Below are 15,398 nucleotides of genomic sequence, written 5' to 3'. Positions count from 1 at the left end.
AATTCTATTCTATTCAATTCTATTCTAAAATTGCTTATTTTGAAATTTGCTACTACTCAGTGCCAAATTTTGAAATAATACATTATTTTGAGACGTCCCTTAACCCTCATAGAATGAGGGTTACAGGGATGGTGAAATAGCATTCCCATCATTTAGAAAAATATTTCAAAATAATGGGCAGCTTGTGAAGATGCGGGGTAGCTATTCTAGAATACCGCTGGTATCCCAAAATAGCCGTTCAGTGTAGACGTACCCATAGTCATTTAGGACCAGATTCCAACACTTCTACACAACCTGAGGAATTTACTTGTTGAGTAGTTCTGTTAAAAGTCAGTTGGACTACTTGGTGAATAAGGGTTTTTTTGGAGGGAGGGGGGTTGTTTTGTTTTTCAGCATGAGTAATGGTGTTAGAATCTGGCCTTTTATTAATAAATTTACTAAACATTATGTGGAGGACAAATTGTGGTTACTCCACAGTATTATACAGCAGTGTGAATGCTTTATAGTTGCTAGTAGAATTCCTCCTATAGTCTATGACTTACATCATGTTCAGTAATTTTTTTTCATTCACTATACAATGTGTGCAATGTTATTTTTCTAATTTCTTGGCATTATATGCACTTAGTCTTCTTCCACTTCAAGAGTGTCATAGACTGTATAGTGAAAATATCTGTCCTTTAATCAAAAATGCAAACAAGACTGTGTCCGCTGATGCACAGACACCTGAGCTGCAATTCAATAAAGCTTCTGTTTAATTAAAAAGAAACTGGTTTAATGTCATCATAAGCTCTTTATCATCATGCTTCACAGACAATTAAAAATCCTCTGTTCCTTATATGGGTATTATACATACAAATGATCTTATTTTTGGCAGGCACTGTTAATATCAAGAAATGATTTATTTTCTAGTTCTTTTGTCATGAATTGACTGACCAGTGCTACAGAGCACTACATTCCTTGAAATGGAGATAGCATTAGCCACAGATATCACCACAACTGGGGATTTTAATCAGCACTTTGCCCAACTCTTGGATGGTTTAAGATTATGGAACCATAAGGGCAATTGCCGCTGTATTCTTCCCAATTCCTGGGGGAAACATAAGAGGCAGAAGACCAGAGCCTCAATGCTTGATCCAGACCTCATAGATAGGGCTTTTGGGGATCTCCTTGCCATACCCTCTTCATATAGCAACATCCCCAATTGGCCTTCTTCAGTGGGTTATAGAGATGTGCCAAAATAGGTGGGAATGAGAAGGGCATGCCTGGTGCCTTGGGAATCTCACTCCATGAATGGCTTTTACCACCCAATGCAGTTCACTCCTAAGGCTTTTCCCACTCCTCTTTTTTCTTAATATTCCAGGAAGTGCCAACGTAGCACAGGAGGCTGTTTTTAGTGAGTATATCCTACCTCAGTTCAGCAGAACCAGATAACTATCTTTGTTTAAACCAAAGTAAGTGTTTAAAATCACAGTTATATAAGATAGTAAAATTCTCTCATACAGACAATCTTTATCTACATAGGTGCAAGGGTATTACTCTTCTTGAAGGTCCCGTCACCTGATAAAGTGACTGTAATATAAATGAGGATTCTCCAGTTATATCTTTTAAGTGACCCAAAAGTTTAAAATGTTGTTTATTCCATATGGGTATGTCTACACTACAGCGCTATTTTGAAATAGCTTATTTCGAAATAATGTGTCTACACACAAAATGCATTTCGAAATAGCATTTTGCTCATTCGAACTAGCATGTCCACACTGATAGGACGCTGAATCACATTTAAGGCTGGCTGGAACCAGGTCCAGCAGGGCATCAGGTCAGGAGTTACTTTGTGTGGCTGCTGCCTGAGGCTATCTGAGGCCTGTGCTTAAAGGGATCCCCGTGGACAGCCAGTTCTCAGGTTTCCCTGCTTGCTAGCCTACCTTGATGAGGGACAGTAAAACATTTTGTCTCTGCGTGCTTTGATTGCCCTCACTCGGAACACACAGGACTCTGTAGCATTGAGCCAGAGCTGCCCTGGGCACTCTGGTGCTTCTCATGGACGTGTTGCTGCGAGTCTGGCTGCACTTTCTGCAAGCTGCCATCTGGGAGGTTCATTGGGAGGCTGTCAGTATCCAGGAGGCCCTGAAGGAGAGCGTCCACCCTGAGGAACACTAAGAGCCTCCCTGGTTTGCCCCACTGGGGGCTTGTGCCTCATTCCTCCCTCAAATTCTTCCACTTACCCCTCCCTGACTCCCCTTCCTGATGTCAAATAAAATACATGTATTTTCATGAAAACAAACTCTCTTTATTTAACAAAACTGGAGGGGGGGATGAAACTCTGGTGAGACTGAGGAAAGGAGGTAGGAGAGGAGAAAGGAGGTAGGTCTCGTCAGACCAACTTGATTTTTCATGCAAACCTGCTCCTGGGTTCACATGTGGCCTTTGGTGGCCAGGCTGGCAGCTATCCTGCCATAGACAGCCGCATTCCTCTGTGTAGTGTGGAGATCATGGACGTTGGGAGCATGCCCCCAACCTGAATAAGGTACATGATCTCCGCCCTGAACCAGGAAGGTGTCTGCCTTCTCTGGGCCCTGGCAGGCTCCTGGGAGCTAGCAGACTGCTCCTGGGGAATGGTGGAGGGCTGACTGCCAGTGGCTTACTGGCTCATGTTTTGGGGCCACTGGGTCAGGGGCAGTGACTGCCGGCTCTGGGCTGGCAGGCTTGGAGCTGGCACAAGCACTGTGGCCAGAGTCAACCCCTTTAAGGGCTCCGGGGAGGGAGGAGGGAGATGAGTGTTCTTGGTTGAGACTGGAGTGGCCACCAGAGCATCCTGGGAAGGCTGGAGGCCCCCTATTTCTATGTAAGTGTCTACACAACCTTTATTTCGAAATAGCTATTTCAAATTTGGCTTTATTCCTCATGAAATGAGGTTTACCAAATTCGAAATAAGCGCTCCACTATTTTGAATTAATTTTGAAATAGTGATTTGGCTGTGCAGATGTTGTGTAGACATACCTTTTAAGATTACTCAATCACCAACTACTGACTTTACCACACACAAAAAAAAGATTTTCCTTCAAAAATGTATATATGAATTTATTTAAAGTAACTTTAAACAGAATTAATGTCAATTTAAAATGTAAAAATAGGTCACAAATTTTTGGTACATTAGTGAAGTAATATGACATATATTCTATTCTTTGATATGCATTATATGGTTATAGTACAGTGAGAAATTATATTTTACTTATTGAAGTCTTCACCTGTTCCTCTTCTTAAGTTTGTAGAATGAAACTATAAGGCTGCATTTAGACTGGCATGATTTTGTGCAAATACTTTTAACAGAAAAGTTTTTCCATTAAAAGTATTTGCTCAAAAGAGCGTCTATACTGGCATGAGCCTTTACGCAAAAGATTTGCCATTTTAGCCATCGGGCTTTCTTGCACAAGAAATTAACGTTGCTGTCTACACTGGCCCTGTTGTGCAAGAATACTTGCACAAGAGGGCTTATCCCTGAGCGGGAACGTCAGTGTATTTGCGCAAGAACCACTGATTTTGTACATTACAAAGTCAGTGTTCTTGCGCAAATACTTGCAGCCAGTGTAGACAGGCGGCAAGATTTTGCGCAAAATCAGTTGCTTTTGTGCAAAATCATGCTAGTCTAGACACAGCCTAAAAGTATCTCAGAAAAGCCCCATTAAAATGTACAAATCATAAAAATTTGTGAAGTCAAAGTGAAAGCAGAGAGAGGAAATATTAGCTTTAATAAAAGTTACAGACTGTTGTAACTTTTGTTGTTTTGCAAATTTGCAATGAATATAGCCTACTCTACTAGGACAAAATAGCTCAGAAAAATAAATGCATCTTAGTCAGAAATAGATTAAAAGATAAAGCTGAGCCATCAATAAGATCAGGATAGTGCAGCATTGTTTGCTGTTTGTTTTGCGGATATAATTGCAGATCCCAGGATTTCAATAAATCTGTGTACATCATGGAAAGAATTGTAGAGAGGAACTGGGGCAACACGTAGAGCATTTGGTTCTCGCATGTCACACTGCAAAATAGAAAATGAACATTTAATAAATGTATGTCACTTCACATTTTTTTAAAATGGCAAAAAACCCACCTCTATCTTCCATTCATGTAATAATAGTAAAGAAAACCCATCCCAACCTCTCCCCAAAGTGTGGCTACTACAAGATGGAGGAAGAAAGAGCCTTGTGTGTACAGCTTTAAGGTTAAGACAAAGGCTGTGTCCGGACTCAGGAGTTTTTTCGAAAAAACTTCACCTGAGTCTAGACTGCAGCCGCATTCTTTCGAAATTAAATCGAAAGAACGCGGCTTTTCTTTTGACGGCGGTAAACCTCATTTCACGAGGAAGAACACCTTTTTTTGAAAGTGCTCTTTCGAAAAAAGGCATTCTTGAATGCCAACAGGGCTTTTTAGAAAGAGAGCATCCAGACTGCCTGGGTGCTCTCTTTCGAAAAAGCGGCTTGCTTTTTCGAAAGTACTGTTTGCAGTCTAGACGCTCTTTTTCGAAAGAGGCTTTTTCGAAAGATACTTTCGAAAAAGCCTCTTTTGAAAGAGGCTTGCAGTCTAGACATAGCCAAAGGGATGTTAACTGGCATACTTACTAGTTAACTGATTAACTGGCTCTTGCCCATGAACTCTAGCAGTGGCCAGCCACACCAGGCTGAAGCATCCCTAGCTGGCGAAGGGCCAGCAGGCCAGGTGGCAGGATCTCACAACTGCAGCATGGCCCCACAGCCACGGCAGGCCCCCACACAATAGAGGCACCCCATGACTGCATTGGGATCGGTGGCAGGCCAGACGCTAGGCCCTGTGTTAAAATGGTTAACTGGTTGACTGTTTTAACATCCCTGTCTATATCAGCTCCCTTCTGTGCAACCCTGGGCACAGGGGATATTTTGGGAAATGGCCAGAACAGTCTGGCTATTCTTTGATGCAAAGCTGACTCATGACAGGATCTATATCAGCTCTTAGAGAAACCTTGAATGAAGGAGGCTCTCAGCTGGGAAAAAAGCCACCTTTACCTCTCTCCATGTGTCAAGGCTGATTCCCCACTCTGGCACAATGGATGCAGAAGTGGGGGCCTCCAAAAGCAACCCCAAAACCTGATCTCCACAGGCTTTGGTACAAAACTCCCCCCCCCCCCATCCTAATCTCCAGACTTTGGGGAATCTGCTTCCACCATCAAGTGTTTTTGAACCTACAAACAGGGGTGGACACTTGAAACCAACACCAGGGATACCCCAAGCTCATTTCTCAAGAAAAGAACAGAGGCAATACAAAGTGCAGTCTGTGATTGCTGTCCCCTAATCAGAGGTATGTAGATCCCAGAGACAGATGTTCCAGGACACAGAAATGAACCAATACCAGGTTCAGTAATAAAAAAGAAAGAACTTTATTTCTCAAAACAATACTCCTGTTTCATGCATAATGACTAGATGGAAAAGTCACCAATTAATATACTCAAGGAGGACTCCCATAGGCCAAAACTTAATTACAAAGAAGAGGAAAACCCATTTCTAAATGCACAGACATCAGATTCCCATTCCCAGACCATAAAACAATAAAACCTAACGGACTTATCTAGACTTTGCCCTACTTACAGATGGTAAAGAGTTTTTTCTTGGAGAGGGACATGTTGTCTGTCCTCCTCAGTATCTGGAGAGTCAACTGCCCAGGAACAAAGGAGAGAAAAACCAGAAATTCCTTTGTCCCAGTTTGAAATCCCTATCTTCATTTCTATTGGCTGACTACTACCTGGCTAGGTACAGTTAACTCCTTAGTTCCCAGGCTGCTGGCTAACCCTCATGGTTATGACACCATGACTTACATCTTCTGCATTGTGAATCCTGACAGTCAAAGCACTGAATGTAACCCAGATTCATGATAAAAACTATTCACAAAGTACAACAGTACATTTTATAATAAAGATCCAAATAATGCCTTAAGACTTAAGGATTCTGAAATTAAATATTTTTTAATAGGACAATCTCATAAAATGACAAGGAAACAGCGTTATGTTCTCTTAGGCTAAGTCTAGACTGCAAGCTTTTGGAAGAAGCTTTTCCAGAAGAAATCTTCCGGAAAAAATTATTTTGAAAGAGAGCATCCACACAGCAAAAGCACATTGAAAAAATGATCTGCTTTTTCAAAAGATAGCATCCACATTGATTGGATGTTATCTCACATTTAAGTTGTGATTACTATGGATGGGGAGGCCAGCAGGGCACTTGTGCTTTTTCCTGGAGGCCTCTTCTTTAAAAAAAACCCTTCTTCTCTGTCCTCACATGCCTTTCAGAAAAAGGCTTCTTCCTCATAGAAAGAGGTTTACTGCTGTTGGAAAAAACACATGCAATTGCAGTGTGGACGTAAGTGTAGTTTTTCCGGAAAAACTCTGCAGTGTAGACATACTCTAACAAACAGTAATTCCTGGAATTCTTTGGCAGCACCAGAACACATAAGTATATTCTGCCTTCAACTACTGCCCTTTGGAAACTAAGTCCATAGAGCTACTGTATCATCTATATGCTGTTGGACTATCATCCCTCCAGCACTTCTCTTCTCCCAGCATATAATATGTTCCATTCTGTCTCTCCCCCCTCCCTCCCACGGCGATCCTTGGTTACCAGCATGATTAGGTTTCAGTTGCCTCTCTATCTGAACTCTAGAATATTTCTCTCAGGAAGTGGCGGGGTTTTTTCCTCTCTTTTACCTCTCCTACTGTATGCATTGCTAAGAACAAGGTTCTTGGCTTTTTTGTAGATCATTAAAGGAAGTCCTTAATGAGTATTATGTATTCTGTTGTGGTTTTGTAGTCATGTTGGTCTCATGATATGACAGAGACATAGTAGGTGAAGTAATATCTTTATTGGATGGACTTACATTGGTAGAATGGAAAAAATGTTTGAGCTACACTGAGCTCTTCATTAGAGCTAAATAAAATAACCTTTCCAATTAATAAGAAGTGGCAGTTAGAGGAAGATGATATGAGAACAGTCATAGGACTGGAAGGAACCTCGAAAGGATATCTAGTCCAGTTCCCTGCATTCATGGAAGGATTAAGTATTATCTAGCATTTCTAACAGTTGTTTGTCTAATCTACTCTTTAAAACCGTCAGTGATGGAGATTCCACAACCTCCCTAGGTAATTTATTCTAGTGCTTAACTACCCTGGCACTATTCTAGTGCTTAACTACCCTTATTGCTGCTGTTTAAACCCATTGTTTCTTGTACTATCCTCAAAGGTTAAAAAGAACAATATTTCTCCCTCCTCCTTGAAATTAACTGGAGTTGTTATCTGCTCCCATATGGAATTTTCATGTACTTCAAAACTGTTAACATGTCCCTCTTCAGTCTTCACTTCTACTTTCAATCTTCCCTGACAGATCATATATTCTAGACCATTAATAATTTTTTGTTGCTCTGCTTTGGATGTTGTCCACATCTTTACTGAAATATTACACTCAGAAATGGACACAGTACTCCAACAGAGGCCTAATCGGTAAAGAGTAAAGCAGACACATTTCCCATTTCTTCTTTATGATCCTCCTGATAATACATCCCAGAATGATGTTCACACCGTTGGCTCATATTTAGCTTGTGATTCTCTATGACCATCAGATTTCTTTCTGCAATACTCCTTCCTAGGCTGTCATTTCCCATTTTGTATGTGTGCAACTGATTGTTCCTCCCTAACTGAAGTACTTTCCTTTGTCCTTATTGAATTTCATCCTGTTTCTTTCAGACCATTTCTCCAGTTTTTTCCAGGTCATTTTGAATTGTAATCCTATCCTCCAAAGCACATGCAACCTCCTCCAATGTGGAATCATCCACAAAATTTATAAGCATACTCTCTATGCCATTAACTAAATCACTGATGAGGATATTGAACAGATCTAGACCTGATCCCTGTGGAACACATTTTAAAAAAATGAATTGAGAAATCAGAAGAAATATTGTTTCTGTTTCAGGAAACTTGAAATGTTTTCATATTGTGTAGTAGAAACTTGCCTGGTATTGCCTGAGTCTGGGGCCAATTTGGGGCAGCTTCTCACCGAGGCTGGCCCAAGGCAGGGTAGAGTAGGGTGGGCTGTGCAGGCTGCTGCCAGCATCTCCCTGGAGCTGACCTGGGGGGACCATGCAGGCCACCCACCAACTTCTCCTCAGAGTCAGCTTGGAATGGCAGGACTGTGCAGCATTGTGGGTGGCTCCTCCTGGCTGCACAGTGGGAAGCTGCTTCCTGGGGGGCAGCCCATTGTGCCAGGATCCAGGCTGGCTAGCTGCAGCCAATCCCTGGGGCTGGGATGCTTGCTGCCCTCCTGTGGTCATTCATGAGTATAACTCTCCCTGCTGTCCCACCCCTCCCTTGCCACTTGATAAGAAACAGTCACATTCCATGCATATCCCATTGTTCTGACACAAGCAAACCCTGACCTTGTTTATGTTAAGATAAGAGGAAACTATATACCAAATTTGGTGGTCCTAACTCTTGCCATTTAGGAGGAGTTCTTGAACACAGGGACTTACAGACAGATGTATGGACACACAGATAGACACACAAACTCTCTCAAATATATAGTAGATATAAGCAAAGAAATGAAGGAGTTAAACTGATATGGAGATGTAGGTGCCATTCACAAAAGAGAAAGTGTATAGCAGTGTCCTATGCCCACTACTTAGGGCACTCACCTTTGAGAGATCCAGGTTTAAACCCTAGTTCTAGTGCAGGGACTTGAACCTAGGCTTCCTATGGGCAGAAAAGTGCTTTAACCATCACACTGGCTATTTTAGGGAAGGACTGCTCTCAATTTTTCCTGTTGAAATTAGTCCAGTTTGTATAAATAACTAAAGCTGTTCATGAGCACACAGCTAGAACCTAAGTGTTCTCCTTAATGAGCACACAAACTATAGAGTCATTTTCTCTTGCTGGCACCATTTCCCCTTCGGTTTTGTGAATGGTGCCTCCTATCTTTTGAATATAGCTCTAGCCCCCAAAACAAAATATTTTGGGAATATCAACATTAACTATCTGAACATTTCTTTTTTTTTTAACTTTGATCGAAACAATTTGGAAAAATTAGCACAAATTCATTAAATGTTTCAATTAACCAGGATCTGTTTTTTCACCCCCCCAAAAGTTTCAGTCACAAAATTTCTCCCAGCAGAAATGCTGATCATAGTTGAGGCCTCTACGTACTTCTGTAAAACCACTGTTAAAGTTAATAAATCAGTGCTGTACAGCGCTTAAAGAAAAAGAATAATGGTCTGGTCAGCCTACACTCTAAGAAGATAATCTATAAAATGTGGCTAGTTATGTCCACTTATAAAAATTGCTTTCAGTGTTAACAATGAAGAGTTTTATTATTTTATTATTATTTTATTATTCCATTTATTCAGTACATAAAAATCTGAAGGAAAGACTAGGATAGCAGGAACAGTTATACTGCAGAATGTCCACCTGGGCAGAGAGCACTGGGGAGGGTTGTGCTCCAGAATGACCATAGGTGGGAGCAAGAACCTAGCCCCAGGGAGCATCTTGTCAGCAGACCAGCATGATCCCTACGATCCTGGGCTGGCCTTTGGGAGAAACCAGTGGGCAGTATTCATGGTTCTCGGGGAGGCAATGTATGCACAGCACATGGCCTCCCCTATCCTGTCCCCTGAGCCTCCGACACCTCCCAATCCCCAACCCTTTCTCCTATACCCCCCAGGTTTTTAGCCTCCTGCCTTGAGTCCCCCATATCTCCAAACCCTTGCCCTGACTCCTGCACACCCCACAGGCCCAGCCCTGAAGAACCCAAGCAACATGGGTAAATCTTATAGTTACAAATAACACATTTTCCTCTGAATGCCTGATAAAGAGCCTATTGAAATTAACTGGAGTCTTTCTCTGGTCCTATATGAAATTACATAAGAATGATTAATTATATATTATATATAAATGATTAATATATAAATGATTAATTCAGCAAAGTAGGGTCATGCAAGAAAAGCATGGGGAAACCAGCATCAGAGAAGACTGATTTACTCACAGCTATTCCTCTCTTTTCCAATTCTTTAAATACACATTTGATTGGAGTAGAAAAAAAGAGTGTGAGCTGACATCCTCTTTCCTCAATCTGAGGCGGTGTGATTATTTTTACAAAGGGTTTCTCTGGATTTGCTTTATCCTCACTGTAGTAATGCTTTATCAAGTACTCCAAGTAACCTGTTAACAGAATGGATTTCCTTCTCAGCACTTTCATTGTAGTCTGACCAAAGACCTGCAAGGATGTAAATAATTAGAAAGATTATCCATTGCTGAAGCTGAAAACCAAACCAATGAAACAGAAACCCTCCAAAGAAGGATGAGGCCATTTTTGTCCTTTTCGATAATGTAATCATAAAAGCCACAATAGTCTGAGACTGGATTTTTCCATCCTTACTCATTTTATGTAGTATCTTGCTCTGTAAGGGTATGTCTACGCTACAGACTTTTTCTGAAAAAAATTCTATTACATCCATATGGCAATCACATTCTTTTAAAAGAAAATCGAAAGAACAGAAGGGTTTTTTCAACATTGGTAAACCTCTTCTATAAGGAAGAAGCCTTTTTTCTGGAAAGATCTCTTCCAGAAAAGCTTCTTCCCAAAGAAGCCTGCAGTCTAGACATAACCTATGTCAGGGGTGGTCAACCCATGACTCGTGAGCCGCAGCTGATGGAACCGGGATGGAACCTGGAACCGCTCAGGTCAGCCACTCTCACTGGTAGGCCACTGAGAGCAACATACGTGCTCACAGTCCATGCCGATCTGCTCACGGCCCCGAGTGCACTATGTCATATCTTGCACGTGAAAGCCGGGTCACACACAGTGTCCCAGCCTGCACATGCTAGGAGCTGGCTGCTGAGCACAGGAAGCAGGTCTGGGTGCAGCGACGGTGCCAGCAGCAGCTCTGGGACCTGGGCATATAGTTAGTGAGGGAGGAGGACTGGGTTTATGCAAGGAGGGGAGGTGTCTGGCTCTGGGGAAGGGCTGGGGAGGTGGGTCAGTGGGGGTGCCCAGCGTGCTGGCTGCTCAGCACGTTGGCTGCTCAGTGCATGCGCCCCAGTGCCTGGAAGGAGATACATGTGGCTGTAGTGGTGGCTCTGCATCCAGGACCCAAGAATTAGGTTGGGGGAGGGTGGGAGGTGGAAGGAGATTGGTATAGAGGGGGCCAGTGCCTGGCTCGGGGGGGGGGGGGAGATTGGGTTGGCGGGCTCTGGCTCTGGGGAAGGGGAGAGAGATTGCGTTAGGGGGTGTGTACCTGGCTCTGGGGAAGGGGAGGGGGATTGCTTTGGAAGGGGGCTGCCTGGGGGAGGGGAGGGGAAGAGCAGCCAGAGCACTTCCTGAGACCCGGGATCCCCAGGTACTGGTCCCAGCTGTCTCTGTCCCCTTCTCCTTGCCAGACCCCCCCATGAGTACCCTGCCCCATCACCGTGTCCCCTGCCCCCACCAGCACAGTTGGGGCCACATTAGTGAGGCTTGTGGGGATTTGGAGTGGTTGTTTTTTTGCATCTCATTTGTGTGGCCCTGACTGACTTTTCTGTGGATCAATGAACACAGGAAGCAGCTGACTCAAAACAGATTCCCCACCCCTCTCATAAATAAAGACAACGCTGAAACATTTTGTGTTTGACATAATATTTTATTTAAAAATGAATCCTGGCCAACAAGCCCCCAGTTGGGGCCAAGTCTCCATCTGGCCCCAGCATCATAACACTCCTGCACCTCCCCCCAAATCTGAGCCTATCATACACTGAAACCTCCTGCCCTGAGCCTCTCACATTCCTAAAACTCCTGCACCCCCACATCCCCAGTTTTCTGCCACAACACTCCTGCACCATCCACACACTGCAAATCTGTGTCCTGAGCCCATCATACTCCCAGCCTCCCTGACCTGAGCCCCTCATGCACTGCAGCCCAAACTCCTACACCCTCACAGACACAAGCCTGAGGTTTGTTCAACCCCCTTACCCTCCACCTGATCCCAACACTCTCCAGCCTGGATCCCCTTCCCTGAGCTAGCATCCTCTTCTCTATTTCCTCCTGCACCCAAATTGCCTCCCAGAGCTTGCACCTCTGTAGTGGAAATGCGGAAGATGATTGTGAGGTCGAGGAAATTCCTATTGTGCCTGCATTTTTTTACAGGCTTGGATGCTCTAGGCAGCCATTTGTGCTTTTTGCTTCTTATTATTCTTTTGTTATTCTCACAGAGTTAGCTGTTTGCTCAGGATGGTACAGTGTAGGAATGCACTGCTGACTTTCAACAAGTTCTGGGACAGATCCCAAGGCCATGCACCTGGTATGAGAGTACAGGAGGGCTTGGGAAGATCACATAGCTATCTTTGCTGAATGTTTCCCACTTGATAATGCTAAATATTTGGCCTGGGAAAATATGCAAAGTATCAACAAGCTAATTATTGGATATGGGAAAATATGCAATGTATCAATGATCTTGTTAGGTTCTCAAAACAACAGGAGTGATTACTGTAAATCCAACAGTATATAAGTGCCGGGGATATTCCTAACATTGGAACTTTGGTGTAGACCAAAGCCGCAAAAGGTGCTACGCACTAGCCACTGGGGTCCGTCCACTGTCCTTCTTCAGGGGGTTCCCGGCAACAGAAGGGATGTAGGCATTGCATTTTATTCTGAGATCTGCTTAGGCTTAATAAGCATTGTACTGTTTCAGTAAGTATTGCATTTTATATTGAGGGTTTGCATAGACTTAATAAGAATTGTATTTTATTCTAAGATTTGCTTCATTGTATTTTACCCTAATATTTGCTTAGTAAAATCTTTAAGCCTTCACCCAATTTATGTGCTTATTGCCTCCGAACCATTGGATCTTGGCAATACAACCTCTCACCCCTTCCCAGTGCTTTTTTAGTGAGCCACAATAGCAGTGGAGACAGTGGAAAGAGCTGGGACAAAGTTGTTGAGCACAAAAAAAAAAAAAGGGCAGGGCTGCAAAGACCCAGGGAAAAGTTGTTAACAAAAAGGAAAAAAAAAGCCGTACGAATGTACCAGCTCCTATTTTCCCCCATCACGGCATTTTTTTTTCTTCCTCAACAACTTTGCCCTTCGTGCTGTCTCCACTACTATTGGGGCTCTTTGTCTGGAATGGGTTGGCCACTCCTGGCCTAAGTAGTGCCCCTGGAATGAAGTAGTAACATGCTACCCAGTTTTGATTTGGATAGTGGAACTGGTCCTTAGATATATATATCTTACGGGTGAGATATAAAGGACCTCATCTGTTGTTGCAATAGATCTGAGTACATTTACCTACACTCACGGAAATCTGCACATTCAAACAAGTGGCTGTACAGTGCCTGCAATATAATAAAAATGTGGGTACTGGATTGGGGCTAAGAATGAAAACAATAGTATCAAAAACCATGGGCAAGGCCTTAAAATATCTTAAAAGTCATGAAGGGAGTTTTTGAGTCCATTTTATTTGACTTCTGATCTTTGGAGCCTTTAAGATTAATATTTTCAAGCTTTTCTCCACAACTACAATGTTTCAAAATTACTTTTTCTTTCTTCTTTTCTTCCATTTTTAAAAAGGTTCTTACATGTTCATAGTAACTGGTATTTTAAGGCAAACTCCAAATTTCACAAGACTCATGATAAAATTGTAATAGGGGTAATTTTGCTTAGCCCTGCTGCCACACTGAGGGGCACAAATAGTATTGCCAAAAACTGGGAGGAATTTCTAGTATATAACGTTGCAGCTGATTATGCCCTTTTATGATTGCAGGCTAAAAAATCAGATGGGGTGCATCTACACAGCACTCTTACCTATAAATTAGTTATGCAATTTGTGCTGCACAAATTGTATAGCTTATTTTGAGGTTATTTTGAAATAAAGTGCTATTCTGACAAGTCCCTTAATCCTTGTGGAATGGGGGTTACAGGGATGTTTGAATAGTGCACTCATTATTTTGAAATATATTTCAAAATAACAGGGGCATTTAAAGACAAGGAATTGCTATTTCGGGATATTTCTGGTATCCCAAAATAGTCCCACTGTCTAGATGTAGCCATTGTGAGGGAGAAATTTCAGAATAGTACTTAAAATCATATTACACTATAATATGAAAATTAGAGTACAAAGTAATTAAAGAACAGATAGCCAAGAGATCTCATTTAATTTTTAGCATGCTGTCTGGAAAATATTCTCCTGATGAATAGCCATAGGACATTGACCCCAGTACGATCATGGTCATGGAGTACCCTGACTTAAACACAACTAAAATGCCACTTCTTCTGTATGCACTGGTATGCAAGATGTGATTGGTTAGGCAGAGCCTTGCAGGGAGATATCTGCTGCAGTTGAGGTGGGCATGGAACGTGAAAGGGGCAGGTGAGGTAAGGGATCAGCACCTGCATGGACGGAAAACCTAAAACTAGAACCACTCCTATACAGGGGGTATTCATAAGAATTTCCTGGTAATACAGAGCAACTGGATTTACATGATGAGCAAGATTCTTGATCCCTCTTCTAGGTTGATAGTAGAAAACTCAGTTACTCAGGTTTTGTTCAAGGATTATTTGCCCTGAGTGGAATTTTTCAGAAAGATTTTTTTTTCAATGTGGCCATGGAGATCTTCTTATCCCACACACTTCAGTCCATAAAAGGGAACTACTAGTGCCATAACAGTCACTTTAAGCATTATTGAGGCTTTAACACTTGCCGTTTTCATTGTTTCCATTGGAAACACTGCCTTCTGCTTAATGTGTCCCAGTGCATGATAGCACACAATTTCACAAGCCATCTCTTGCCAAACATGAAAACTCTCTGCTTCCCACTGTCCTAGACCAATTAGCATAGGGAAATCCTGTCTGTGCCAAAGGGATAATGCAGGCATGAAAAGGGGTGTCAGTGGAATGTGATCAGCTATCTCTCTTTGAGACTCCCGGAGGTGGATTAAATTACATGCACCCATACAAACTGGAGCAGTGACAATCTAGGTCAGAGCAAAGCTGCTTTTAACTTATCTCTCTAAGGGTACATAAAGTTTAAAAATATATTGAATGTTTAAGGACTAACAAAATACATTGTCAAACAGAAGAAGCATTTCTGTGACCTTTCGCAGTCCTTCAATTTAGTGTGTAATGCAGGCGAGAAAAGATAGCCTCAGCTGGCAATTTTCTGACTTTAATGGTTTATTTTGTACATGTCTAAGATACTTTTGTTTTTCATAACAAACTGATGAAAAGATAGTGTGAGTTGTTTGTTTGTTCCAGAATTGTTTGTTCCAGAATTGGCTTTACTAGTACAATTAAATTTTTTAAAATTACACCCAATTCAGAGTGTCCCTGGAACATTGCTAACCAAGATTAGTTTAAGTCTGGGTTTTAAAA

General features: G+C 42.2%; 1 protein-coding gene across 1 annotated transcript in view; it reads right to left on the bottom strand.

Annotated features, from left to right (window-relative positions):
- Positions 1-3,051: 3,051 nt before the first annotated feature.
- KYNU (kynureninase) overlaps positions 3,052-15,398 on the bottom strand; it is a 100,956-nt gene continuing 88,609 nt past the window's right edge. The window contains exons 13-14 of the mRNA XM_025191031.3: positions 10,044-10,274; positions 3,052-4,036 (exon numbers count right to left, since the gene is read on the bottom strand). Coding sequence (XP_025046816.3) covers positions 3,893-4,036; positions 10,044-10,274 — 375 coding nt within the window. The 3' untranslated portion in view covers positions 3,052-3,892. The remainder of the gene's footprint in view (positions 4,037-10,043; positions 10,275-15,398) is intronic.

This window comes from Pelodiscus sinensis, chromosome 7 (genome assembly GCF_052426305.1).
Source record: "Pelodiscus sinensis isolate ZL-2025 chromosome 7, ASM5242630v1, whole genome shotgun sequence".
NCBI lineage: Eukaryota > Metazoa > Chordata > Testudines > Trionychidae > Pelodiscus > Pelodiscus sinensis.
Note: the sequence above shows the minus strand (reverse complement) of the source record. Positions and strands in the feature narration are given on the sequence as shown.